This window comes from Heptranchias perlo, chromosome 6 (genome assembly GCF_035084215.1).
Source record: "Heptranchias perlo isolate sHepPer1 chromosome 6, sHepPer1.hap1, whole genome shotgun sequence".
NCBI classification, from domain to species: Eukaryota; Metazoa; Chordata; class Chondrichthyes; order Hexanchiformes; family Hexanchidae; genus Heptranchias; species Heptranchias perlo.
In genome coordinates this window covers 57,224,134-57,251,388 of record NC_090330.1, presented here as the reverse complement: position 1 = coordinate 57,251,388, position 27,255 = coordinate 57,224,134, and the positions used below count along the sequence as shown (strand labels likewise).

At 40.4% G+C, this 27,255-nt stretch overlaps 1 protein-coding gene across 2 annotated transcripts in view; it reads left to right on the top strand.

Annotated features, from left to right (window-relative positions):
* The window catches only part of LOC137323010 (neutral amino acid uniporter 4-like), a 429,467-nt gene that overhangs the window by 135,733 nt on the left and 266,479 nt on the right, over positions 1–27,255 (top strand). For both annotated transcript variants that reach the window (XM_067986344.1, XM_067986343.1), the window contains one exon: positions 9,790–9,959. In XM_067986344.1, coding sequence (XP_067842445.1) covers positions 9,790–9,959 — 170 coding nt within the window. The remainder of the gene's footprint in view (positions 1–9,789; positions 9,960–27,255) is intronic.

Sequence of the window (27,255 nt, the reverse complement as noted above, 5' to 3'; positions counted from 1 at the left end):
CATATTTTACATCATCGAGTTACAGCGAAACTAAAGTACAGAAATAGGCCATTCAGCCCAACTAGTTTATGCCGGTGTTTATGCTCCACATGAGCCTCCTCCCTCCCTATTTCATCTAATTTTATCTGGATATCTTTCTATTCCTTTCTCCCTCATGTGCTTATCTAGCTTCCCCTTAAATGCATCTATGCTATTTGCCTCAACTACTCCTTGTGGTAGCGCGTTCCACATTCTTACCACTCTTTGGGTAAAGAAGTTTCTCCTGAATTCCCTATTGGATTTATTAGTGACTATTTCATATTTATGACCTCTATTTTTGTACTCCCCCCACAAGTGAAAACATTTTCTCTACGTCTACTCTATCAAACCCTTTCATTATCTTAAAGACTTTTATCAGGTCAGCACTCAGCCTTCTCTTTTCTAGAGTCCTTTGGACTTCTACTGAAGGGTAGCATCTACTTTAGTCATAATGATTTCATTTTATGAACTGTCAGAGTGCTGTCTTTCGGATACGATGTTAAACTGAGGCCCCGTTGCTCTCTTAGGTGAACGTAAAAGATCCCAGGGCACTATTTTGAAGAAGAGTGTGGGAGTTCTCTCTGGTATTCTGGCCAACATTTATCCCTCAAACAACACCTAAAACAGATTATCTGGTTATTATCATTATTGCTGTTTGTGGGAGCTTGCTGGTGTATATTGGCCCCTGCGTTTCCCTACATTACAACAGTGACTACACTTTAAAAATACTTCATTGTGCTTTGGGATGTCTTGATGTCGTGAAAGGCGCTCTATAAATGCAAGTCTTTCTATATTGCAAAGTTGTCAGACTCATATTTTTCATAGGAAAATTGGAAATAGAAGAACTGAATATCAATGACTGCATTTTGGGAGAAATGAAATGCTTATGACTCAGTCCTTTGATCTGAATGTGTTAGGGAGCAATAGGTAAAGCTACCGGACAATGAGAACTGACTGCAAATTGCAGAATTAATAGTTTAAAGAAAACTTATCACAATAATGTAAAATTCCCACTTTTATTGATCCTTCTGTGGAGTGTAGCACCAATTGTCAGGACTTTAGGTCTACCAAGAGGTAGAGAAGTGTAAAGTACACATTTATTTGTTTCTGTTTTCATACATGTGACTTCTGCTTTAAAATAATGGTGTTTAATGAAAATCAACAATTAAAAAAAAATTAACCTTGTCCAAAGCACTAAATGTGTAAAATCTGACATGCAAATTTAGCAGCAGTTAAGTGGATTGGCTCAAACTGAACATCTACCACCTGGAGACAATTGACTGCCAGCACAAAGTGGAGAATCAACCCAAATAGGTTGCCGATATCACAAGTTTTTAAGTTGCAAATTTTATGGAATCTGAATAACATTTCTATGGTATGATCAAATTCGCCTGGTCTGGATTAGATCTAATTTGATCTTTTGGTTGGCTTCCTGTGTTTCCTTATTCCTTCACTCCAACAGTGTTTTTCTTCTCCTGCATATCTTTTCCATTGCTACTTTTTCCATTTTATTTTTTTGTTTTGTTCTTTAAAATGTTTGAAACTTAAGAAGAGTCAAGGATGAGAAAATGGCATTTGTTGCATCAAACCTCATTCCTTTAGAAACGAAGGGTGCATTTGTGAGAGATGCATGTTTTTCATAGAAAAATAGAAAATAGGAGCAAGAGTAGGCCATTCAAAATGATAATGGCTGATCGACTAACTCAGTACCCTGTTCCCGCTTTTTCCCCATATCTCTTGATCCCTTTAGCATTAAGAAACATATCTATCTCCTTCTTGAACACATCTAATGACTTGGCCTCCACTGCCTTCTGTGGTAGAGAATTCCCCAGCTTCACCACCCTCTGAGTGAAGAAATTTCTCCTTATCTCGGTTCTAAATGGCATATCCCGTATCCTGAGACTGTGACCTCTGGTTCTGGACTCCCCAGCCATCGGGAACATCCTCCCTGCATCTAGTCTGTCTAGTCCTGTTAGAATTTTATATTTTGATGAGATCACCTCTCATTCTTCTAAACTCTAGTGAATATAGGCCTAGTCGACCCATACGTCAGTCCTGCCATCCCAGGAATCAGTCTGGTAAACTTTTGTTGCACTCCCTCCATGGCAAGGACATCCTTCCTCAGATAAGGAGACCAAAACTGCACACAATACTCCAGGTGTGGTCTCACCAAGACTGTGTACAACTGCAGTAAGACATCCCTGCTCCTGTACTCACATCCTCTTGCAATGAAGGCCAACATACCATTCGCCTTCCTAACTGCTTGCTGCACCTGAATGCTCGCTTTCAGCGACTGGTGTACAAGGACACCCAGGTCTTGTGGCACCTCCCCTTTTCCCAACAATTCACCATTCAGATGATAATCAGCCTTTTTGTTTTTACAACCAAAGTGGATAACCTCACATTTATCCACGTTATACTGCATCTGCCATGTTCTTGCCCACTCACCCAACTTGTCTAAATCATATTGGAGCCTCTTCGCATCCTCCTCAGAGCTCACATTCCATCCCAGCTTTGTGTCGTCTGCAAACTTGGAAATGTTACATTTAGTTCCCTCATCCAAATCACTGATATATATTGTGAATAGCTGGGGCCCAAGCACTGATCCCTGCGGTACTTCACTAGTTACTGCCTGCCACCCGGAAAAAGACCCGTTTATTCCTACACTCTATTTCCTGTCTGTTAACCAATTCTCAATCCATGCCAGTATATTCCCCCCAATCCCATGTACTTTAATTTTGCACACTAACCTCTTGTGTGGGACCTTATCAAAAGCCTTCTGAAAATCCAAATACACCACATCCACAGGTTCTTCCCTATCTATTCTACTAGTTACATCCTCAAAAAACTCCAGTAGATTTGTTAAGCATGATTTCCCTTTCATAAACTCATGCTGACTTTGTCCAATCCAGTTAATGCCCTCCAAGTGTTCTGTTATCACATCTTTTATAATACACTCTAGCATTTTCCCCACTACTGATGTTAGGTTAACTGGTCTGGAATTCCCTGTTTTTTCTCTCCCTCCTTTTTTAAATGGTGGGGTTACATTTGCCACCCTCCAATCTGTAGGAACTGTTCCAGAGTCTCTCGAATTTTGGAAGATGATCACCAATGCAACTACTATTTCCAGGGCCACTTCCTTTAGTACTCTGGGATGTAGATTATCAGGCCCTGGGGATTTTTCAGCCTTTACTCCCATTAATTTCCCTAGCACTATTTTCTTACTAATACTGGTTTCGTTCAGTTCCTCCCTCTTACTGGACCCTTAGTTCCCTAACATTTCTGGCAGGTTATTTGTGTCCTCCTTTTGTGAAGACAGAACCAAAGTATGTGTTTAATTGTTCTGCCATTTCTTTGTTCCCCACTATAATTTCCGCCATTTATGACTGTAAGGGACCTACATTTGGCTTCACTAATCTTTTTCTCTTGACATATTTATAGAAGCTTTTACAGTCAGTTTTTATGTTCCCTGCTAGTTTATTCTCATACTCTATTTTTCCCCTCTTAATCAATCTCTTTGTCCTCCTTTGCTGAATTCTGAACTGCTCCCAATCCTCAAGTTTGCTGCTTTTTCTGGCAATTTTATATGTCTCCTCTTTGGATCTAATACTATCCTTAATTTCTTTTGTAAGCCACGGTTGCGCCACCAACCAGACAGGAATGAATAATTGTTGTAATTCCTGCACACGTTCTTTAAATATTAGCCATTGCCTATCCACCGTCATCCTTTTTAGTAAAGTTCCCCAATCTATCATAGCCAACTCGCACCTCATACTTTCATAATTTCCTTTATTTAGATTCAGGACCCTAGTTTCGGATTCAACTACTTCACTTTCAAACTTAATGAGGAATTCTATCATGTTATGGTCGCTCTTCCCTAAGGGACCCTGCACAACAAGATTGTTAATTAATCCTTTCTCATTGCCCAGTCTAGGATTGCCTGTTCTCTAGTTGGTTCCTCAACGTATTGGTCTAGAAAACCATCACGTACACACTCCACAAATTCCTCCCCCACAGTATAATTGCTAATTTGGTTTGACCAATCTATATGTAGATTAAAGTCACCCATGATTATAGTTGGACCCTTCTTGCGTGTGTCTCTAATTTCCTGTTTAATGCTCTCCCCTACATCTTCACTACTGTTGGGGGGGGTTGTCTATAAGACCCCAAACATTTTCTGCCCCTTGGTGTTTCTTAGCTCCACCCATACAGATTCACATTGTGATTTTCCGAGCCAATATCCTTCCTCACCATTGCATTGATTTCCTCCTTTACTAACAATGCTGCCCCCACCTCCTTTCCCTTTTTGCCTGTCCTTCCTAAATATTGAATACCCATGGATGTTCAGTTCCCATCCTTGGTCACCCTGAAGCCATGTCTCTGTCATCGCAACTATATCATACCCATTAATATCTATCTGCACTGTGAATTCATCTACCTTATTGCGAATGCTCCGCGCATTAGGATGCAATGCCTTTGGACTTGTCTTTTTAAGATTGCTAGTCATCTTAGTTTTATTTTGCACTATGGCCCTATTTGTTTTTCGCCCTTGTTTTCTTTGCCACTATTGCTTCTTTCCTTTCTGTCTGTTTGTTTCTATCCTTGTTTCCCCCTCCTGTCTCCCTGCTCAGGTTCCCATCCACCTGCCATTCTAGTTTAAACCTTCCCCAACAGCACTAGCAAACACCCCCGCGAGGACATCGGTCCCGGTCCTGCTCTGGTGTAACCTGTCCCGCTTGTACAGGTCCCACCTTCCCCAGAACCGGTCCCAATGTCCCAGGAATCTAAATCCCTCCCTCCTACACCATCCCTGCAGCCACACATTCATCCTGTCTATTCTCCTGTTACTACGCTCACCAGCACACGGCACTGGTAGTAATCCTGAGATCACTACCTTAGGTTTTCGGTTAATGATTGTTAAAAGCATCAACAAAATATGAATGCGTAATTGTCCACCTTCAGCTAAAGATGGTTTGAGACACCATGGCAGAATTTTAACTTTGAAAAATGGTGGGTTGGGGGCAGGGGACATTGAAAATTGCATCAATTTCAGACCCGCCTCCAACTCGCCCATTTCCAGCTTTCACCGAGGGGCGGGCAACCAACCTGCTCCCATGAGGCGGGTTGGTCACTAAAACCTTTCAAGGATGCTGTGGGCCTCCATTTTCAAAAGTGTTGTGATTTTAACCCCCGCGGGTTGGGATTCCCGGGCCTTCTCCTTCACGCCGTGCGAAAGGAGGCGGGAAGGCCCGAAAGTGCAGGTAAGTGCCTTTCTGGTATAGCTTGTGGGCCTGACGGGTCAGGAGTGCTTCCCCCAGTCCCAATAAGCATATCTGCAGTGACCCCCCCCCCCCCCCCCACAATGATCGCAGACCACCGCAATGACCCCCAATCCCGACTGACCCCCGATCGCTCCCCCCATGACTGACTCCTCCGATAACTGACTCTTCTCTTTCCCACCGCCCCCCCCCCCCCCCCCCAAATCCATGCAATGAAAAACTTACCTGAAGACTTACCTTTTCATGTCCTCTTCCTTGCTCTGCTCCCTTCCGACTGAAGCCAGCCTATCAATCAGGCCGGCCAATCGGACAGCAAACTGACCAAAAAAAACATCCTTATGTCAAAATCGGAAGGAAGTCTAGAAAACCCGTACTTCTGGATTTCCCATCTGTGATTCGACCCCCCCCCCCCCCTTCCCAGCTCCGTGCTAAAATCCTGGTCCATGTCTCCATTATTATATAACGTTTATTGTGCGTCATGGCATTAGAAACTATTGGTTGCCTGCTTAACTTCCTTGGAGTCAGCAGATTGATTGACCTGTGAACATCAAGAATGTTTGGGATACAGCTGATTTTACTATGTGATTATGGCTATATAGGTAGCAGCGTAACATGTAGCTGTCAGGATATTCTTGGAGCAAGCTGAACCACTCATTATCTCAAAGTCATTCGGTCTGATCAACCAGAAGCCTTGTGTAATCTAATGTCAGGTTGTATTGCTTAATGTCTTAATATTCTATTTTGTATTGTAACTCTTAATAAGCCTTTTATACTTTGAGCAAACCCATCTGTAAGTCTTTTTATTAAAGACCGGACTGTGAAGTAAGAACTTACATTGTTTGACCCCCAACTCGGGGCTGCGAGGTGTTGGTTTGTACAAAGAATCAATATTTGGGTTATTGTACCTGTTAATGAGCGATCTGTGTAATTTTGGGTCTATATGGTAGTGAGAGACCTGTGTAAGAGTCCAGGGCAGTACCACGTGAGTTGATTATTCAAGATTTTGGTGGTAGGTTGTTAAACTCAGGGTTTTTGCAAAAACAATTTTTTTAAAAAAGGAGGGAAAAATGGGAGAACAGCCAGTAAAAACTCTGGCGGATAAAACACAGAAGTATATTCAAGGAAAAATTAGGAACTTGTGCTTTAATTGTTAAAGACTGTCAGACTTTGTGCGAAGTTGAGTAGAAAGTTAAAGGAAATGATTGGAAAGCAGTTGTGCTGCTATTTCAACTTCAGGAGGTGGGAAAATTAAGGGGACAATTACAGACAGTTCAAGCTGAGAATCAAATGCTGAAAAATAAAGCACAGAAGGATGAGGAGAAAAACAAAAATGAAAATGATAAAAAATCAATACATAGGTATATTACAGGGATCAGTGACATCGAGGAGAACACAGGTAGCAAGTCAAACACACGAGGCTACTCAGATAGGCAGAGTCGGAGGAAATTAAATATAAATTAGAGAAAGCGAAGGTTAAGATCAGTGAGTTGAATGCGGCCACTAAAACAATGGCCGACATGAAAAAGGAAAGAGGCGAACCAACAGGGGTCTCGTCACAATAAATGTAATAAAGATATAGAAAGGCTTAAACAACAACTAAAATCCCATTGGGGAATGGTACATGCCGTTAGTCAATAAGGGGTAATTGGGGGAGATGATAGCGGGGATGAAGATATAGACTGGGATGACCGTGCAGTAAGGGCAGAGTGCTACTGAGATTGAGACGAGGACCGAGATCATTATCCTGATCAAGGTCCGAGGGACCCGATACGCAGAACGGCCCCCACAATTATGGTTAAAAGGGAGGTAATGAATGTGGACCAGGACAGGGTCCAACCAGCAGTGGTCGCTGCACCGGGCACTGCAGAGAACATGATGCAGACCCAAACCGTAGAGATCCCCTATACGGGTATGCAATTACAGGAATTAGTGAAAACTATTCCTAAAATAAAAGTAAAGGAAGACCCAGCGACTTCACGAGCGGCGATAGATCAAACTGCTGAATTAAATGACTCTAGTGTTGCAGCAAAGCAGTTTGTCCAGCACCTGTCGGTACCTGATATAGATTGCAGACCACTGTGTAAATGTGGGCTTCTGTCGTTTGGATTCAGAAAAGGGAATCGAGATATTGAATGGCCTAACAGGACACAGTCATCATGTGATGAGTCACCAGGAGCAAAAAGTTGAATTCCAAAGGGCTGCTTAATCACTTCATTGTACCCTTGAAGAACAGATTTGATATTTTTTTTTAAAAAGCCAGTTCTAATTCCAACACAATCAATAGTATAAATAACATGTATATTGAAAGTGCAATTAATTCAAATATAGATGATCCACCATAACCATTGCAGCATGATATTGCAAGCTCTAACAGCTTCAAACTGCTAAAACTCAATTCAGTATGAATTGGCTCTTCCAACATGATGCAAACTTGGGAGTGATTTAGTCCCAGTTTGCATACTGCATATTTAATATGCTGTAAAACTTTCACTATAATATTGAGCTACATATTGAATGCCCCGGCTGTTTTTACCTCTACTATTCCATTTAACAGATTATTTCAAAAAAATGATCACACCTGACTTAAAGTTTTAAATTTAGTTTTCATAGTTTTAGTATATTATACGTACCTCCAATGGGGTCCTTAAAATTTTCCAACTTTTTACTTTCCCTTTAAAAGTGTCTCTTTTTTTCTCAAAGCAAATTAATCAAAATTTCTTTCTTCCAGCAATTGATTGCCTGCTGGTACTGGGAGAAAGAAGTTTTGCAACTTGAAGAAAAATAATTAATTCCCAAAAGGCAAATAGGGGTTTCAATAAAATTGGGCAAGTTTTACAGTCCTTTATAAATAAAAAATAAATTTTGCGCCCATGTTCATTTAGTACTGTCTCAATAGCTTACAGCAGTAATTTAATTCAGTTGAAGTAGTACAATCCCCCAGTGCTCGGGTATCAGATCTGAATAACAGAAAGCTATGGCAATAACAGATAAAAATACCATACTTGCCAGTCAAAGGTGAAGTGGCTCTTAGAGGCCTGCTGTATCAGGCCCTAAAAAGTAATGGGCTGGGTTTTTCAGAGAGTGGCGAACGAATGGCACCTGCCGTTTGTTAGACTTGCACTTGCTGAGAGACTTTTCATGGGATTTTGCACGGCAAGTTCCTCTCATGGGGCACTCGGTCCAATGCGGTGCCCTCTACCGGGCATCTGCGACCTGCGTGAACCAGGCAAGCAGCTGTATATCCCCATAACCAATCAGACTGAAGCATGTTAATAAGCAGCGCAGAGTCAGAACTAGGAAGTGTAAGTTAGAAAAGTGAATTCAATGTCAAATCAGACACAGAAAGTGAAATAAAGAGAGGGAAAGAAATATTGGATTAAGAGACAGAGATAAGAGACAAAGTTTAAAAAAAAATATGTTTGGCAGTCATTGAAGACTTACCCCGTTAAGTGTGCTTAGACATGAAATGACTTGACATAACTATTTTGGCGAGATTAGTTTGTGTCCATCAGGTCAGTGCAGGAACTTCATGCCATTCCATTCATTTGGATGGGGAGCCAGCTGGCGAGATGATCTTGTGGAGTTTACAGAGGAGGGTCGCATCTGGTACAGCAACTTCCCAATTCCCGTGTTTAACTGCGTATGTGTGGTCGCCAGAAGTTGCTGTACCAGATGCACAAATAACAATGAGCCCTATTAGCCTCGCTGTTATTTTCAGGAAACTAGGAAAATCTGGCCCGTAAAGTTTAATGTTGACACTGGTGGCTCAAAATGGGCTCTCCCATTAACCAAGTTAGGAAAGAAAGGGCGTGCATTAAAATCGTGCCTTTCATGACCTCAGAACATCCTAAAGTGCTTTATTGCCAATTGAAGTGTAGTCACTGTTACTACAAAACAGTGAATTGCTGAACCCTGGTTCAATCCTTAATCTATGTTGAATTAGCTGATTTCCCCCAGGATAGCAATAGGGTTGCCACAGTTGGCCTCAGCACGACTGGATAAGAAAAATGTCAAGGGTTCCTCCTGCTGATTGCTACACAGTGATCTCTGCTGGAAGTCTGGAGACTGGATCTGACTTGGCTGTCATATCCTTTGGGCACGAATAGCTTGCCAAGCCCCCCTGTCAAGACTCAGACATGAAGAATGATGACTTAGGTGGGGTATTGGAGAGCGTATGGTACCTGGCTCCTTCGAATCATACTTCAGTATAGAGTCAATGCCTTCAGGAGATATGGTGAGAAGGGAAGAAAAAGGATAGTATTTTTGTGTTAGCACTGTAAAAAGAAACAATCACGTTTAAAAAAAAATCTCTTTTGGAAAAAGAAAGAAAAATAACTTTGATATTGTTTGGGGGAGAAAAGAGAGATGATAAGTTAGATATATGACTGTTTTCTTACATTTCTGTTTCTTTCATGATTAGGATCTTGTTACACTCTAATAGCATCACAAACCTGTTGTACCCTTGTGACATATCATTAATTCCTTCCTCTAGGTTATACCAGCTGGTGAAAATCCTTTACTCCTTTGGGATCTTGGTGACTTACACAATCCAGTATTACGTACCAGCAGAGATCATTCTTCCAGCTGTTTCTGCACGAGTAAATCAGAGATGGAAGCTACTTTGTGATCTTGTGGTCCGAACCCTCCTTGTTTGTCTAACCTGTGAGTAGATTCAAAGAATTCCATGATTTAAAAAAAACATAATTTCCCATGTGTGTTTGCAAAAACCTGAAATGTTAGTTGGATGAACATTGTTTCCAAGCATCTTATTTTGTTATTTTTATTATTAGGAACACACAAATTCGTTAAGAACATCACAAAGAATTCCTTTTTTTGCTGGTCTTCCAAGAATTTATTTTAAATGACAATATAATGGTGTCATTGCGTGTTGGTTTTACCCAAAAAGTTTGCTCTTGGAAAAGTCAGTCAAACAATTTCTCTGAAATTGCAGATGTCGGGCTTCTGTGTGATTATGTCCATTGTTTAACAGTTGAAGGCTAACATAGATTTTAGTGACTCATATCAATTAGATGTCTTTTTTCTACATATAGATTTTATTATTTAGGTTATTAAAATTTATAAAGATCTTTTTAAAATTATGGCGGTAATTCCAAAATAATGCGCTCCTGGTGGGAAGCTGAGTTCATAAGGACTGGGCCACAGAATCGAGACTACAATGTTTTAGCCCTCTGCGCTTCCTATGAACATGGCTCCATATTGGCAGCCTGGGATCGCGAATTACTTCCTATGAGTATTACATCAGTTACAGAGAATTCTTTATTAATTTGAACAAATCTACTGGCATTCAGCAGTTGTGTATTCAGCCTTACCTGGAGACATGAGTGCTTAATACAAAGTAGCAATGTAGCACTGTGTATATTATAAACAGGCAGCTGCATGCAAAATAATGGATACCTGGCTGTGACTGCAAGGTGGTCATCTCAGTTGACATGATAAACTGGGAGAGCAGTTGTACCCATAATCTGAACTCTTGTAACCATTTCCATGTATCCAGTATATTTATTTAAAAATATATGCATGGTGGGTTTCATAGATTACATTTCCTGATACAATATGCACTGTTAGAGGTTGGTACAGTGGCAGAGCGAAGTCTAGTACTCTGTGTCACTGATGATTGTTGCTATTTACACTGGAGTTATAATGGTTGTGAAATTATATCCTCTATACCCAAGTCCAGGTCATTAATATAGATCAAAAAGAACAGTGGTCCTAATACTGACCCCTGGGGAACACCACTGTATACTTCCTTGCAGTCTGAAAAACAACCGTTCACTGCCACTCTCTGCTTTCTGTCCCCTAGCCAATTTTGTATCCATGCTGCCACTGCCACTGGCTTTAATTTTGCTAACAAGTCTATTATGTGGTACTTTATCAAGCGCCTTTTGAAAGTCCATATACGCAACATCAACTGCACTACTCTCATCAACCCTCTCTGTTATTGAAGTTTTATTTATAGTTTCTTAAATGTATAAATTATACTTTTATTTACTTTCTCCATGAACCAATTTTGATTTTAGCCTTCCTCAGTCTTTAAAAGCTTATATTGGCTCAATGTGACCATAAATAAAAATCATTTGGAGCCAGGACAGTCGGTGAAAAAGATAGAATTTGTATTATCAACTTATTTGTTGGAGCTATTTAGTTGTTGGTAAATTAAGTTTCTTGTCAGTTTCATTCTGAAATATGGGAGAATGTAGTCTTTCATTACTCTTCAGTTCCATAAAATTAGACCTTAGAGAGCACTGCAGTAGTATGTGTCATTTGTAGTTTCTTGTGTTCCATTAACACTGATAGCTTTTGGCATTTGTAAGTTTGTGCACCAGTAATTCAGAATCTGTATCATTTTGGTTGTTAATTTTGAATACTGTTTGGAATAGATTACATTTACCCAAGCCTTGAATGAAAAAACTATAAATTAATGGAGATTAAAAATATTAAGTCTTACATAGTGATTAAACAGCATTGGCCCACTTAAAAGACTTTTTGTTAATTTGATGGTGGATAACTTTCTGGTTTTGGTAGATGGAATCCCATCAGTCTGCTGACTCAAGACTGTCACACTTCAGATTGGATAGTCTTTACACAACCAGTGTTCATACGGGCCATTCCAATCTCCAACAGCCATAACAAGGAATGTGTGCTGGTCAAAGTGAGCCAGTTGGACATATAAAATTACAGGGATATGGTTTTGCTAGAGATGTTCGGGCCGATCAAAACAGACGCGAATGTATGCTTATCAAGAAGCTATGCTTGGATTAGACTTGTGGTTTCATTCATAATTTGTTCAGGTTTTTGGAATTAGAAATACTCATTTTTCTGCTTGAGGCAATATTGATATAGCAGTAGAAATACTGGCTGGCATATTGTGAAGGTGGTATTTATTTCATATTATCTAAAGGCAATAAACTGGAGCTGCACTGGAATCCTGTTATATGCAACCAGCTTGGATGGGCACAAAATGTTGCTTCTGGGCAGATTTGTATATAACTGTTATAGCTTTATTCGTACTAAATTCAAAAGAAATTGGGCTTCATATATTTATTTGCTTATATCAATGATTTTCTTATTTTCAGAACTGCCAATACTATGAAATCCAGCTTTTAACTCACATTAATGTTTGTTTCTTTCCTACCCTTCCATTTAATTTCGGTTAACAACTCTACAAGCTCCACCTGGATAGAAGTGCTCACCTACAGTTAGCGGCCATGCAAGCTTCAGCCAAGGTGTAACTTATGCATCAGATTTAACAGCGTGTAGATTTGACAGTAAATTATTAACAGGAGTTACACCCATAGAAGCTGGTGAGATAAGAAGACATCATTAATTGCACTCATTATATGTTGTTGCTATAGAAGCATTAACTGTGCTGAATTAAATGTAGCTCCATGCACTGTACTCCAGACCAGCCCAATGAGAACATTTGTCAGAAAGAAACATTTTTGAACTAGGTTTCATTTTATTGGCAACAAAAAAGACCAGCTTATTACATTAACTCTATGACAAAAATTATGTACTTTTGTTTAGGCTTTATTTTGGTGGCCGCCCCGTTATTCTCGATCATTGTGCTCAGGGAGTTTAATAGCCAGCTTAAAGTAATTGTAAACAATTTTACAACACCAAGTTATAGTCCAGCAATTTTATTTTAAATTCACAAGCTTTCGGAGGCTTCCTCCTTCCTCAGGTGAACGTTGTTGTGGAAAAGCTGATCATGATTTGATTTTCCACAGCGTTACCTTCAAAGTGATAGCAGTATTTATTGCAGATACATTCTTCTTACTTCAAAATACAGCTCAGTTCCAAATCATTGATTTGAATATAAAATACACAGTTCATCTCAGAGACCTGGGACTATGTAAAGCACTTCAGGGTATAGGCTACATTAAATTCCTGTTCATGCTTCTGAAACATCCCACTGCAAACACTGTGATAGAAAACCTCAAATATTGATTACTGGTCACCAAGCTGTTAAGTGCTACTGTACACAATGCAATAGCTTAAATTCACTTGCGTACTCTACTGAAATAAATTTGGAGAATTGTATTAGCAAGAGGTGCAGAAGACAAAAGGAAATCATGCATTGGGGAGAAATAAAACTCAAATGATTTCAGTTGTGTATAACACCCATAGTTTTGTGGTTTTGCATTATGAAATTCTTTCCAGAAATATGTTCATTAATATGCTGGTACATTCCTTTTAATGCTAGGTAAAATTGGTGAAGACTGGGATATGTGTGGTGCATTCATAAAGTATTAACCTATTTTCACTTCTAAGTGTAGAGGTGAAGAATGTCTGTGCCACAGTTGCAAACTATAAATCTGTCTACCTGGCCTCTTTGGACATACTGGAGAAGAGGGGTGGAGGAGACTGTTTCTGTGCTTATTGCTAAAAGTGTGAAAATGTCTTTCTGATTTCAGGTGATTTTAACGGACACTTGATCCTCATCAAATCACCTTCTCATTGCAATAAATATCTGCAAATATTTGAATGTTACTGTCATCAAGCTAGTGTTTGCTTTAGATGCAGAAATCTGCCTTTTAGATATCAGATCTCACATCTCGAAGCTGACCATGTTATGTGATGTCTTTTGCCATGTACTGGCAAAGGCTATAGGATCCTCCCTTAAATTCCACCATGGCAGGGGGAGGAGGGTTGGAGGTAATGGATGGCTGGCGGGAGGGTGAATATACAACAGTTTCATAAGATTGGAAAAGTTCCTCACAGTCCTCACCAGATATTTAGAATAAACCTATTTCCCTACAGTACAACAGTGACTACACTTCGAAAGCACTTCATTGGCTATAAAGCACTTTCTGGCACCTCAAGGCTGTGAAAGGTGCTATATAAATACAAGTTCTTTCAAAATTAATGCTTCTGAACTTGTTGGGCTGGAGAGATTAATTTCACTGGGTAGCAGAAGGTAGGTCTTTCAAGGGAATGGAATAAGTGATCTCCGTGGCCAGATTGGGAAGTGCCATGCATTTTTAGGGGGCGGAAATTACTGGACTAATTATTGTTCTTATCTGAGAAATCCATTACTAATGTTAGAAATTGTGAAACTTTAATTCCACTTTTATTCTGAGGAACTGCAGCTTCATTGCATGAATGCACAAACATTTCCAGATCAGAAGGGTCTGATGTATTTGTCTAGTTCCATGAATGAGAGATTTTGCTGGAAATATCAAAATGAATTGAGTACATTTTGGGAAAAATATTGGGTTAGATTTTCATCTTTGGTACCTGAATGTTAAGCATCACTTGGGCAGAGCGCAGAAAGGACAATCTGGTGGGAAGATCACGTGCCAGTAACAGAACCTGTCTGAATTTCCTTCAATTGAAATTAATGGAAGGAAAATCCGGTGAGTTCTGTAAGGGACATGCAGTCCTTTCCACCAGATTTTCATTTCTATACTCTGCCCAGGTGATGCTTTACAATATTACAACAATATTCCAAAGTACTTAATTGGCTGTAACGCGCTTTGGGACGTCCTGAGGTCATGAAAGGCGCTATGTAAAAGCGAGCCTTTCTTTTTGCTTAATGTCCAGGCAGGAAAGATAAAAGTCTACCCCCATTATTTTTCACTGAGCTGGCCCTCCCATGAGGGAGGCAGGAAGGATTTCTCCTATGAGAATTTCAGTTATTGAGAATAAAATGAAAGGCATATTTTTTTGGTCAAAGTATTTTTGAGTGATTTGTGGGAAAAAATAATATAGTATCACGTGATGATATTACATCAGTGGTCAGAATAACATTGGAAATCCTACCTAAGTATCGTCTACAGGGGTTACATAGAAATGTAATAGGTAAGTGTGGACATTTAACATTGGAATTTCCACAGAAAATGTTTATATAGCAATTTTTAATGGAGCATTGATCCATCTGCCAATTTTAATAATAAGAAGAACTTGCATTTATATAATGCCTTCCATGACCTCAGGATGTCCCAATGTGTATTACAGCCAATGAAGTACTTTTTGAAGTGTTGTCACTGTTGTAATGTAAGAAACATGGCAGCCAATTTGCGCACAGCAAGGTCCCACAAACAGCAATGTGATAAGGACCAGATCATCTGCTTTAGTGATGTTGGTTGAGGGATAAATATTGGCCAGGGCACCGGGGATAACACCCCCGCTCTTCTTCGAAATATTGCAGCAGGATCTTTTATGTCCACCCATGAGGGCAGACGGGGCCTTGGTTTAACATCTCACCCGAAAGACGGCACCTCCGGTGCAGCACTTCCTCAATACTGCATTGAAGTGTCAGCCTAGATTTTGTGCTGAAGTCCCTGGAGTGGGACTTGAACCTGCAACCTTTTGACTCAGAGGTGAGAGTGCTACCAATTGAGCCACAGTTGACACCTTAATATATAACAGATATAGATATATATTGCTCTTGTTTCATTTTTCCAATGATTCATCAGTTAGATTTGACAATCATTTAGTCTTGTTGCATTTGGAACAATTTTTTTGCCAACCCCGCCAAACTGAATTTAAACTTCTACTTACACAAAATAATAAATATTCAACCAATATTTAAACTTTTTTAAACCCCATCATTAGCGCAAACATGTCGACTCTGAATTTCCTGAAAATTTGCGCCATAGTGATAGTACATTTATGGCGTACACCATTATTCTAGCGCAGAAGTTCCAGGAAACTATGGCGTAAGTGACTTACACGCGCCGAAACATTGAGAAGGTATTATAGTTCCTGCCCTAATTAAAATCAATGGCGAATTTCCTTAATTACCCCTGTTTCCTCACTGCTGCAACTTGGACTGAAAAGTAATGGCACTGGAGACCTGCCAGCTGTGAGATTTATTGCTTTTAAATGCGTTTTCTGATTTTTAAATGAAGGTATCCGGAATCATCAATGGAGAGACAGAAAGTACAACGGCCATTGGCAGTGCCGCTTCTGATTCGCTGCTGCAGCATATTCTAATTAGCACACCAGGAAATCTTGGAGTAAATTAGGTGCGCAAAATGGCAAAATTTACAGTGTTCATTGCTGATCTCATCATTGCAGGAAATTCTGGGCCGTCAAGTCATTTTATGCTTATTTCCAAGATTAGTTAAAAATTGCCGCTGCAGTCCGTTTGGTGCTGTTAGGTAGGGGGTTCCAGGATTTTGACCCAGTGACGATGAAGGAATGGCGATATATTTCCAATTTCCATATTTCCGGCGATTCATTTTTCTTGTTACCCTTGAGATTGAGAGGTTAAGCTAGTTATATTTACAGTCATTAGTCTGGGCTTAATGTAGTCTCTGAAATACAGAGATGAAAGTATTGAGACTTATTGATAAATAACTGCACAGTAACAAATCAGCATAATTGGCAGGCTGAAATACATTGCTGGAGAGTGAAGAAACAAAAAATGTGCATTATTCGTTGGGATTTGAAGAGTCAGACAATGACAACTGCCTGTTTTTATAATGCTAAATTAAATAATTTGATATGACCTTATGTCACTTCATTTTCATTTTGATCAGCTCACTTCTACACTTGGGTTTCATTAACTGACTTATGTGCTCACAGTCTCAGCTCCAAACATGATACATCAAAATCAGCTTGATTATTTCTGAGACTGTACAAGATGCCAACTCTGGAACCAAAACATTTTCAGCAGAGGTGAGATTTTCTTCTGGAGCCGACCATATCAGTGGGATTTAGCTCAGTGTAGGGGAAAAAAAATACCAAATCATGGATTAAGTTGGTACTTAATGGTATCTATATTTGAGGACCTGGAATTTCCTGCAAGTTTGTGCCAAAAAAAAATGGTGTAGTTGCGTTGTAATGGTAATTTTCGGTGTAAAATCATAGAATCATAGAAAGGTTACAGCACGGAAGGAGGCCATTTGGCCCATTGAGTCCGTGCCGGCTCTATGCAAGAGCAATCCAGCTAGTCCCATTCACCCGCACTATCCCCGTAGCCCTGCAAATTTTTTCCTTTCAAGTACTTATCCAGTTACCTTTTGAAGGCTATGATTGAATCTGCCTCCACCACCCCCTTGGGCAGTGCATTCCAGATCCTAACCACTCACTGCGTAAAAAAAGTTTTTCCTCATGTCACCTATGGTTTTTTTGCCAATCATCTTAAATCTATGCCCTCTGGTTCTTGACCCTTCCGCCAATGGGAACAGTTCCTCTCTATCTACTCTGTCTAGAGCCTTCATGATTTTGAATACCTCTATCAAATCTCCTCTCAACCTTCTCTGTTCCCAGGAGAACCACCCCAGCTTCTCCAGTCTATCCACGTAACTAAAGTCCCTCATCCCTGGAATCATTCTAGTAAATTTCTTCTGCGCCCTCTCTAAGGCCTTCACGTCTTTCCTAAAATGCAGTGCCCAGAACTGGACACAATTCTCCAGTTGTGGCCAAACCAGTGTTTTATAAAGGTTCAACATAACTTCCTTACTTTTGTAATCTATGCCTCTATTTATAAAGCCCAGGATGCCATATGCTTTTTTAACCGCTTTCTCAACCTGGCCTGCCACCTTCAATGATTTGTGCACATATACCCCCAGATGTCTCTGTTCCTGTACCCCTTTTACAATTGTGTCCTCTAGTTTATATTGCCTCTCCTCATTCTTCCTACCGAAATGTATCACTTCACATTTTTCTGCGTTAAATTTCATCTGCCACGTGTCCGCCCATGCCACCAGCCTGTCTATACACTCTTGAAGTCTATCACTATCCTCCTCACTATTCACTACCCTTCCAAGTTTTGTGTCATCTGCAAATTTTGAAATTGTGCCCTGTACACGCAAGTCCAAGTCATTAATATATATCAAAGAAAGCAGTGGTCCTAGTACCAACCCCTGGGGAACACCACTGTACATCTCCTTCCAGTCCGAAAAACAACCATTTACCACTACTGTTTCCTGTCACTTAGCCAATTCTGTATCCATGTTGGTACTGCCCCCTTTAGTCCATTGGCTGCAATCTTGACGACAAGCCTACCACGCGGCACTTTATCAAACGCCTTTTGAAAGTCCATATACACCATATCTACTGCACTGCCCTCATCTACCCTCTCTGTTACCTCATCAAAAAACTCAATCAAGTTAGTTAAACACGATTTACCTTTAACAAATCCGTACTGGCTTTACCTAATCAATCCACACTCGTCCAAGTGACCATTAATTCCGTCCAGGATTATCATTTCTAAAAGTTTCTCCACCACCGAGGTTAAACTGACTGGCCTATCGTTGCTGGGTTTATCCGAACACCCTTTTTAGAACAAGGGTGTAACATTTGCAATTCTCCCGTTCTCTTGCACCACCTCCATATCTAAGCATGATTGGAAGATTATGGCCAGTACCGTTGCAATTTTCACCCTTAATTCCCTCAGCAACCTAGGATGCATCCCATCCGGACCGGATGACTTGTCTTCTTTAAGTACAGCTAGCCTTTTTAGTACCTCTTTTTCAATTTTTAGCCCATCCAGTATCTCAACTATATCTTCCTTTACTGAGACCTTGGCAGCATCATCTTCCTTGGTAAAGACAGATGCAAAGTACTCGTTTAGTGACTCGACCATGCCCTCTACTTCCATGAGTAGATCTCCTTTATGGTCCCTAATCGGCCCCACCCCTCCTCTTACTACCCGTTTACTGTTCGCATGCCTGTCGAAGACTTTTGGATTCCCTTTTATGTTGGCTGCCAGTCTATTCTCATACTCTCTTTTTGCTTTTCTTATTTCCTTTTTCACTTCCCTTCTGAACTTTCTATATTCTGCCAGGTTCTCTCTTGTGTTATCAACCTGACATCTGTCATACGCCCCTTTTTTCCCTTCGAGGAAATTCGAGTGTAACAGACTTGCACCATATTTATGCTAGGCCCAGATTTTCTTAACCTTTTACGCCGACTCCACGAAACAGCCACAGAAACCCTCTGCCGCTTATTGGCCCAGCTCCTGTGAATTTCCTGAATTCACACCAGTTCTGTAAGGGGTGTAACTTTTTGGTTAAATTTTTAGGTGCGACAAGACCCAAAGTCATAATACTGGTGTTTTATGGTGATTTTCTTTATTATTTCTTCTCACTGAGACCTATAATGTATTTTCTGTACCTTTGATGCATCATTATGTCATCAGAATGATTTGCACTAAAAATTGAAAAACCTCCACAATTGCATTTTGTTAAAAATGCTGCTCCTAATGTGCTTCAAACTTTAATTTTCATGCATAGAAAGGAACTTAAAGTAGGAATGTGGACTAAGTTCAGCACTTTTCTTGGGTCCCGATTGTTTTTGCTGATTTCCACTTGTTTTATGTCAGTAATTTACATTCTGGTGTATGATGAGTTTCTCAGGAAATTTCAGCGCAACTTGCAGGGGAGATCGGCGTAACTTTTGGCATAACTTGCTGGTTACGTCGTTACAGGAAGTTGCAGGATGAGCTCCTTTTAGGGATAAAAATGATGTCTGGTACTTTTTCCTTAAATGTGACTATCAGGTACTGTTGAAATAGATGAGGAGAGGAATTGGCTAATTCTTCTGGTGGGGGTCAAAACCTGATCTGTGCTATCTGTATTAATGGTCTTCCTTGGATCACAGTTATAAAGGTCATATTTAAGTGCTTTGTCTCTGATCTTGATTTGGCTAATTAGATTGGTTCACTTTATGCAATGTACTTGACCCTGCAGCACATATGATATTCACTGTCTCCATTATATCCACTGTTACAGATGTTATTCTGCCCTTAAAGGGAAGGAATGGTTGAATTGGAAAAAATGTTGACTGTCTATGACAACCTCTAACGCATTTCTGCAAATTGTGCTGTTGGAGCTGATCTCAAATTGTCCAGTTTTCTTGTATTGGGACTTGGCACACAGATTGACTTAGTGTCTAGCTGGTTACCTAACCATCTCCTCCTACCAGCGTATCTCTGCTTTTTGGCCAATGCTTCAATATGTTTCACTAAATGAATATTGTGAGGCAGTACCGATGTATAGCCATTATAGTTGGATATGGTGTTCTGCAGCTTGATCTTAGCTCAGATGAACTTAGATTGTTTGAACAGTTGAATGGAATGCCAACCAGAAGTATCAAATTTTTGCTTGAAGTTAATTAATTTGACTGACTTTATTAGACGATCATTACTCATTTCAAAATACCAATAAAAGACTGCCTGGATTGTCAGATGATGGTGAGACTTACCAACTGGTGGTTAGTTGAGCAGTTTCAATTGATTGGTAGATTTGATAAGCAATGATGTATCTAAGTTGGCATCACCTTTAATTGGAACGTGTGCAATGTATAAAATGTTCAATTTTTTTTAAAAAGGGTTGTTGACATAGCATTTTGTGTTTTGGCTTCTTTGGCCGAGAATTTGGAGTAGCTCCAGAAACCGGCGCCAAATGGGCATCCCAATGGGAATGCATGTCCGAAGACATCGGCCCGAGCCTCGTTGAAAATTGGACCTGGGATCTCATCTGCATAAAACCAGTGAACTGTGGACGCCAGTTAGACATCCCCATGCAGCTCGCCTCATTGGGCCTCAGGAAATTCGTCTGGCTCCAATGCCAAGCCAGCCCACAGGTAGATCTGGGGGCGGGGAGGCAAACTGGAGGGTGGCTCCACATTAATGCAACTTTAAAAAAATAAGTCAACTTACCTTTTTGTCGGCAGCCTCCGTTTAAGGACTAAAACAAAAGCAAAATGCTGGAAATCTGAAATAAAAACAGAAAATGCTGGAAACACTCAGCAGATCAGGCAGCATCTGTGGAGAGAGAAACAGAATTAAGGTTTCAGGTCGACGACCTTTCATCAGAACTGGTCATCGACCTGAAATGTTAACTCTGTTTCTCTCTCCACCGATGCTGCCTGACCTGCTGAATGTTTCCAGCATTTTGTGTTTTTATTCCATTGAAGGAATGCTGGTTAGGTTGTTGTAGACTGTCTAGTTTAGGCTGAATTTGGGTGAGGGGTCCTAAAACAGGCATTAGGACTCTGAATAGCATATAAAAGGGGCTAACGCCTGTTTCAGGTGGGCTCCCTGGACAATTGGAAGTCACCAGCTTCCAATTAGACAGTCGGTGCACTTTCAGGGTAGATCGGGCACCAGAGATCGCACCTGGAAATTGGTTCCCCCCCCAGCACCACACTTTTGCCATTAAAACAGGAACAATGGGGACCAATTTCTCCCCTTTTGACTTCTGATCTCTTTCCAGTTGCTGTTTTGGGTGGGAAAATAAAAACAAGTTTTAAGATAAAGCTAAGATATTTTTCTTCATCCTCGCACTTAGTGTCTTTTCATTGACACTATCCTCTATTTCCTTGGGTTTCTTCTGAAAATATATTACCTCACATTAATCTATATCAAATTGCATCTGCCAACTTTCTAACCATTTAGTTAACCTGTCTGTCTTCCTGACATTCTTTACAGCAAGTTGTTGTTGAATGTGATTAGGAAATAAGAATGTCTGAGCCTGTACAGAATGAGTGAAAAAGTGCAATTAATGCTTTGGTTCAAGTATAATTATGAATCTATTTCTCATATTATGGAGGATGGAATAGCTTATAGGAATAGTAAGCTGGAATGAGTCGACATTTTTCAGGGGCAGATTGAGTGGAGAAAGAGATGCACCAGGCTGTAGAGAGATGGGGAGAGAATGGATTGGGCAGGTTTTGCAAATTGGTTAACTGGAATGGATGAGTAATGATAGGCAACAGGTTTTGGGATCAGAAGAACGTACAGTATGAAGCATTGAATCTAAGGGCATTGTGAACATCCAAAGCACAGAACTGAAAGAGTGAAAGGAAAGAACAAGAGAGGGAAGAGGAATCCCAACAGTAGCGGGAAAAAAACATAAAAGAAAAGGCAGCCCAGACCACAGAAGGCTGGGAAGAATGAAATAACATGAGAGAAAATAGTACTTCTATGCACAGGAATAAAATTGAAACATTTTAGCTATTTCCGTGCCTTTTACTTAATGTGTTCACACATGTACTTGCAGAAAAATATACATTTACTAATTTGACATCACATTGTCAATTATATCTAGCCCTAGAAAATTTTCAACTTTAATACAAAACAAAAATTTTAAATGATCACTGAAAGTTTTACTGAAAGCTGTACTTACATTTTCACAATGTGTACAGCTTTCTACTACCCCTGGTTACAGTTACACAGTTTCTGCTATACAACAATATACATTGGCTTCAGTCCTGCTGGGGGTATTGAAATAACATTGATGGATTGCAACTGGTCGGAATTGATTAATGTTAGACTGTAACAGTGAATTAGTTTGATATTGTGGAATTTTTTTCAATTGCCTCTAGGTATTGGGAGAAATTTTGTTTTCAAAGAATTTTTTATCTTTAATGTTTTGTTTATGATTACCTTCCTCTTCAGGATACAGTAAGTTTGCGGGAAGACCATTAAAGAGCAATCTGTATGTGGTTTGTTGAAGAAAAGGCACTTAATAGGCCAGTTTTTTTCATGTACCATGCCTTTGTGTTGCTTTATTATTTTTGCCACAGAATTTCAAGAAAATGGGATAACTCAGCTTTTACAGTTACTTGAAGCATTGATTTGTTTTACTTAATTAGTAATGTAGAACATCCATGAATCTCCATTAATCCTAGTAATCTGATAATGTTTATCTTGTTTATCTTCTCGTAGCAGATGATTGTAGACAATTAATGTTATTGAACATTCGTGTTTATTCTATTGCCATAAAACGTATTGATTCAGTAATTTTAATAGTAGTAATTCATCAGTTTCTCTAACTAAACAATTTATCTAAGATTTAGTAATACAGATTGTTGTTAACTTTACTTGATAACAGTTTCAGTATGTTTTCTTCATTTGAAACCGTACATTTTATTTTTGTTCACAACATTTATAACGATTCCTGACTTCGGATATAAATGATGAAAACATTTATTTTTTTTTGAATGACAACTTTTTTAAAGAACACTATTTTTAGATAGTAAAGAATTCAACATGGGCTCCTATTTACAATCAAAAGATGGCCAGACAGTCAAATTAGATCACCTATTTAACCGTTTAAGATTCTAATCTATGCTAAAGTTTGGTAGGTTGCTACTAATGCACTGAGATGTCCTTTTCTAAATTGTTCAGATGTTGATACAACGGGCATGATTTTACTTTGGAGCCGGGCACCCAACGCGTCTGTAGGTATTCACATAGGGAACCCGGAGGCCAAATGAGTGTGTTGCAATCTGCGATCGCAACTCAATTGAAGGGAAGTATTTGTGCTTCCAGGTTTCCCACACACCAGGCAGCCAGATTGACAGGCAGACTGCTTCTTGGGAGGGAAATGAGACATGAATTGAAGAGGGGGGAGGGAGGGGCACAGATTGTAGGCCGTGGAAGAAATCGGAGGGGTGGGGGGACGTGCACGACATCGGGTGGGCCTTGGAGAAGATCGGTGGGGGGGGGGGGGTCCAGCATTGTGAGGGGCGGGGTTGGGGGGGGAGCCAGCATACGAAGTGGGGGGGAATGGGGGGTTGGCTGATCACAGGGGTTCACTCACGCCAGGTGAGCTTGTTGGGCGTGGATGAAGCACTCCTGCCCCTCCTGGCCCACAAGCAGTGTAATGAAGGCACGCACCTCATGGATCCTGCTGTTTCCGCCTGCTTTCACCTGACATGAATCAGAAGCGATGGGAAACATGAACAGGTAAGGTTAAATTTGTTCAACATTTCTAATACACAAAAAATTAAGTGCTTCAACTACTGCAATGAGGTACGTTGCCCCATTAAGTATCAGCCCACCAGCTTTAATTGGGGACAGCACCTCTGGGTTTCTGTTGTGCGCGTGCACATCCTGGGTTAAACCTGGAAGTGGGCGCGTTGGAGCCGGGATGCGATGCAGCTCCAAAAATCAACTCTTTTTACTGCCCACCCGTCCCCAACCCACCCATTCTTGGGGATTAAAATTACCCCCAATGACTCTGTCATTTTTCTCACTCTTTATACTTCAAATTATCTTTGAATTAGTATTACTAGCAGAGCTGCAGTAATCAGCTGATGAAAAGATGCTGCTTGCATTTTAGTTTAGTTAATTGACCTCTAGGTTTGAGTGCTGCTTGCTGATCACGTTAGTGCCATTAATTCTTAGACATGTTCTTATATTGGTGCAAATGCTAACCTATTCTGTTTCATGGCATTAGCCAAGTGGATGCCAACTTGATCGTTCTGTTCCTACTGATAAAACCAATTGGTTATTTTAATGTAAAATTGAGAGTGTTAAACTTATTAAATATTATTTTTTTCAGATGTCCTTCCCTGACCTGTAAAATGCAAATTTTGCCTTTTGATGTTGCTCTGAAGCGGAAATGATGCGTAAAGCAATTACTGCTCAATAAAGAGTAAACTGGGACTGATAAACCTTCAGACATATTTCAGCCCATAGACATTATCCTAGTTTCTCTGACGTGCTTTCAAAATGTGTACTAATACGATTTTAATTTCATTACTTCATCAGTTAAATGATACGAAGTACATAGAAGCACATTGAAGTAAACATAGAGATTTTAGACATTTTTGAGAATAAATGATTTGAGGCGTCATTGGAGTGCATTTGGGGGGTGGGGTGGTTCTTTGACATAACAGTAAATCACCAAAAATCTGTCGATGTAGATAATGACCAAATCTTGCTGTTTGAGTTAGCAAATTCCATTCATTATTTCAGATGCCATTTTACAAAGAACAATTTTCATGTTAAATAAAGATTACATACATAAAAATTTACATACTGTTAAGAGAATATAAAACGTAGTCACCTAAATAGGTTTTACATTATTAAAATTATTTAGTGGTGTTCAACTCCTGGGAAAATGGGTCGAATTTGTGAGCCTTCCCTTAATGCCTGGCAGATAATACAAATTCAAATTAAATGTAGAATTGTCATCACTAAGTTATTTTACTTTTCAATATTCTAACACTATCTTAAAGGTCGGGATGGTTGCAGCCGTTTTCCAGTTCCTGTATAATAACTTGAGACTGCTGATATTGAGTCCAGCACTTTTCCACTTTAGAACTGAGCTTTATGCTGAGATGCAATAAAATCTTATTACAGGAGTAATGGCCCTTCCAGGAGCCAGTATGTTCAGCCTTTTCGTGAGAAGAAAAATCACTGGTTCCTCAAAGAAGGTTTTGCTGTGATTAAAATTTTGTGAGTCAGTTCTTGAAGCTCCACTGAAACTGGCGAGTCTAATGCTCTCAAAATAATCATAAATCATTTTGCATTGTGAAGATGAGCACTGGAGCTGGACAGCAGCTACCCTGCTATGTGGGACAAACCTTGGAATATTAAAAAAAATATTAAAGGTAAGTTTACATTTGTTGACCGGAAGTCACCGGTTACAATTATTGGCTTAGTACACAGGGAAGAGTCAATTCTCTCTTAATTCTTAATTCGCTTTATTAACGTTATTAGATCATGTACATACCGCTTATACGTCTGGTTAGATATAGGCATGCAGTTTACAGCAGGTTATACAGTTTTATACTCCATCTAGGATTTAAATGCACACCCACTAGGTTTCCCTGACTAACACTCCCTGAGTGGTCACAGAATAGAAAGGATATTATATTACCCGGAAAGGAGAGATAACGCTGGCCAGGCGATTTGTTCTTTCTCTCTCGACGTCGTCTCTACGTCCCTGACGTAGGGTCCCTACTTCCGCGATGGTTAGTCTCCGGAGTTTCCCTCACAAACACACTGGCACCAAGCCTGCAATTCTTCATTTTTAACTTCAAGCCTGTCTTTTCGAATGATGCTGTCTTCTCCGGTTGGCTTAAAGTTCTTCGAGTGGTCAGTGTCATCCCTTGATTGGCTCTGTTCCAAGGGGCTAGGTAGCATCATCTCATTACTCCTTTTCTAAATAAGGCCTGGTGTCTCATCAAAGCTCCGTTGTCCCTCTAAGAAGCGGAACGAATTCAAACCGGTACTGGCCAGTTCAGACCAGTGACTGAACTCCTGGTCACCTCAGTTCAAAGGTTAGTGTCTTTGTTAGCAATTCGAATTAAACTCAGTAGTTTTCTGCCACCCCTGGCCAACACATTTAATTTGAATCTTTTTAATGAGATGATTCTTCTGGGAACGCTCATAAATATGATTTCTGTGAGCTTACCACGAGGTATCCCTTTAAATCTTCTGTTTGCAACCATCTTCAGCCAGAAGTGCCGAGTGGATGAACCATCTCGGCCTCCTCCCGATATCCCCACCATCACAGAAGCCAATCTTCAGCCAATTCGATTCACTCCACGTGATATCAAGAAACGGCTGAGTGCACTGGATACAGCAAAGGCTATGGGCCCCGACAACATCCCGGCTGTCGTGACGAAGACTTGCGCTCCTTGACGTCAAGGCAGCATTTGGCCGAGTGTGGCACCAAGGAGCCCTTGTAAAATTGAAGTCAATGGGAATCAGGGGGAAAATTCTCCAGTGGCTGGAGTCATACCTAGCACAAAGGAAGATGGTAGTGGTTGTTAGAGTCCAATCATCTCAGCCCCAGGATATTGCTGCAGGAGTTCCTCAGGGCAGTGTCCTAGGCCCAACCATCTTCGGCTGCTTCATCAATGATCTTCCCTCCATCATAAGGTCAGAAATGGGGATGTTCGCTGATGATTGCACAGTGTTCAGTTCCATTCGCAACCCCTCAGATAATGAAGCAGTCCGAGCCTGCATGGAGCACGACCTGGACAACATCCAGGCTTGGGCTGATGTCTGGCGCGAATGTTACTTGCCACATAAGTGCCAGTCAATGACCATCTCCAACAAGAGAGAGTCTAACCACCTCCCCTTGATGTTCAACGGCATTACCATCGCCGAATCCCCCACCATCAACATCCTGGGGGTCACCGTCGACCAGAAACTTAACTGGACCAGCCATATAAATACCGTGGCTACAAGAGCAGGTCAGAGGCTGGGTGTTCTGTGGCGAATGACTCACCTCCTGACTCC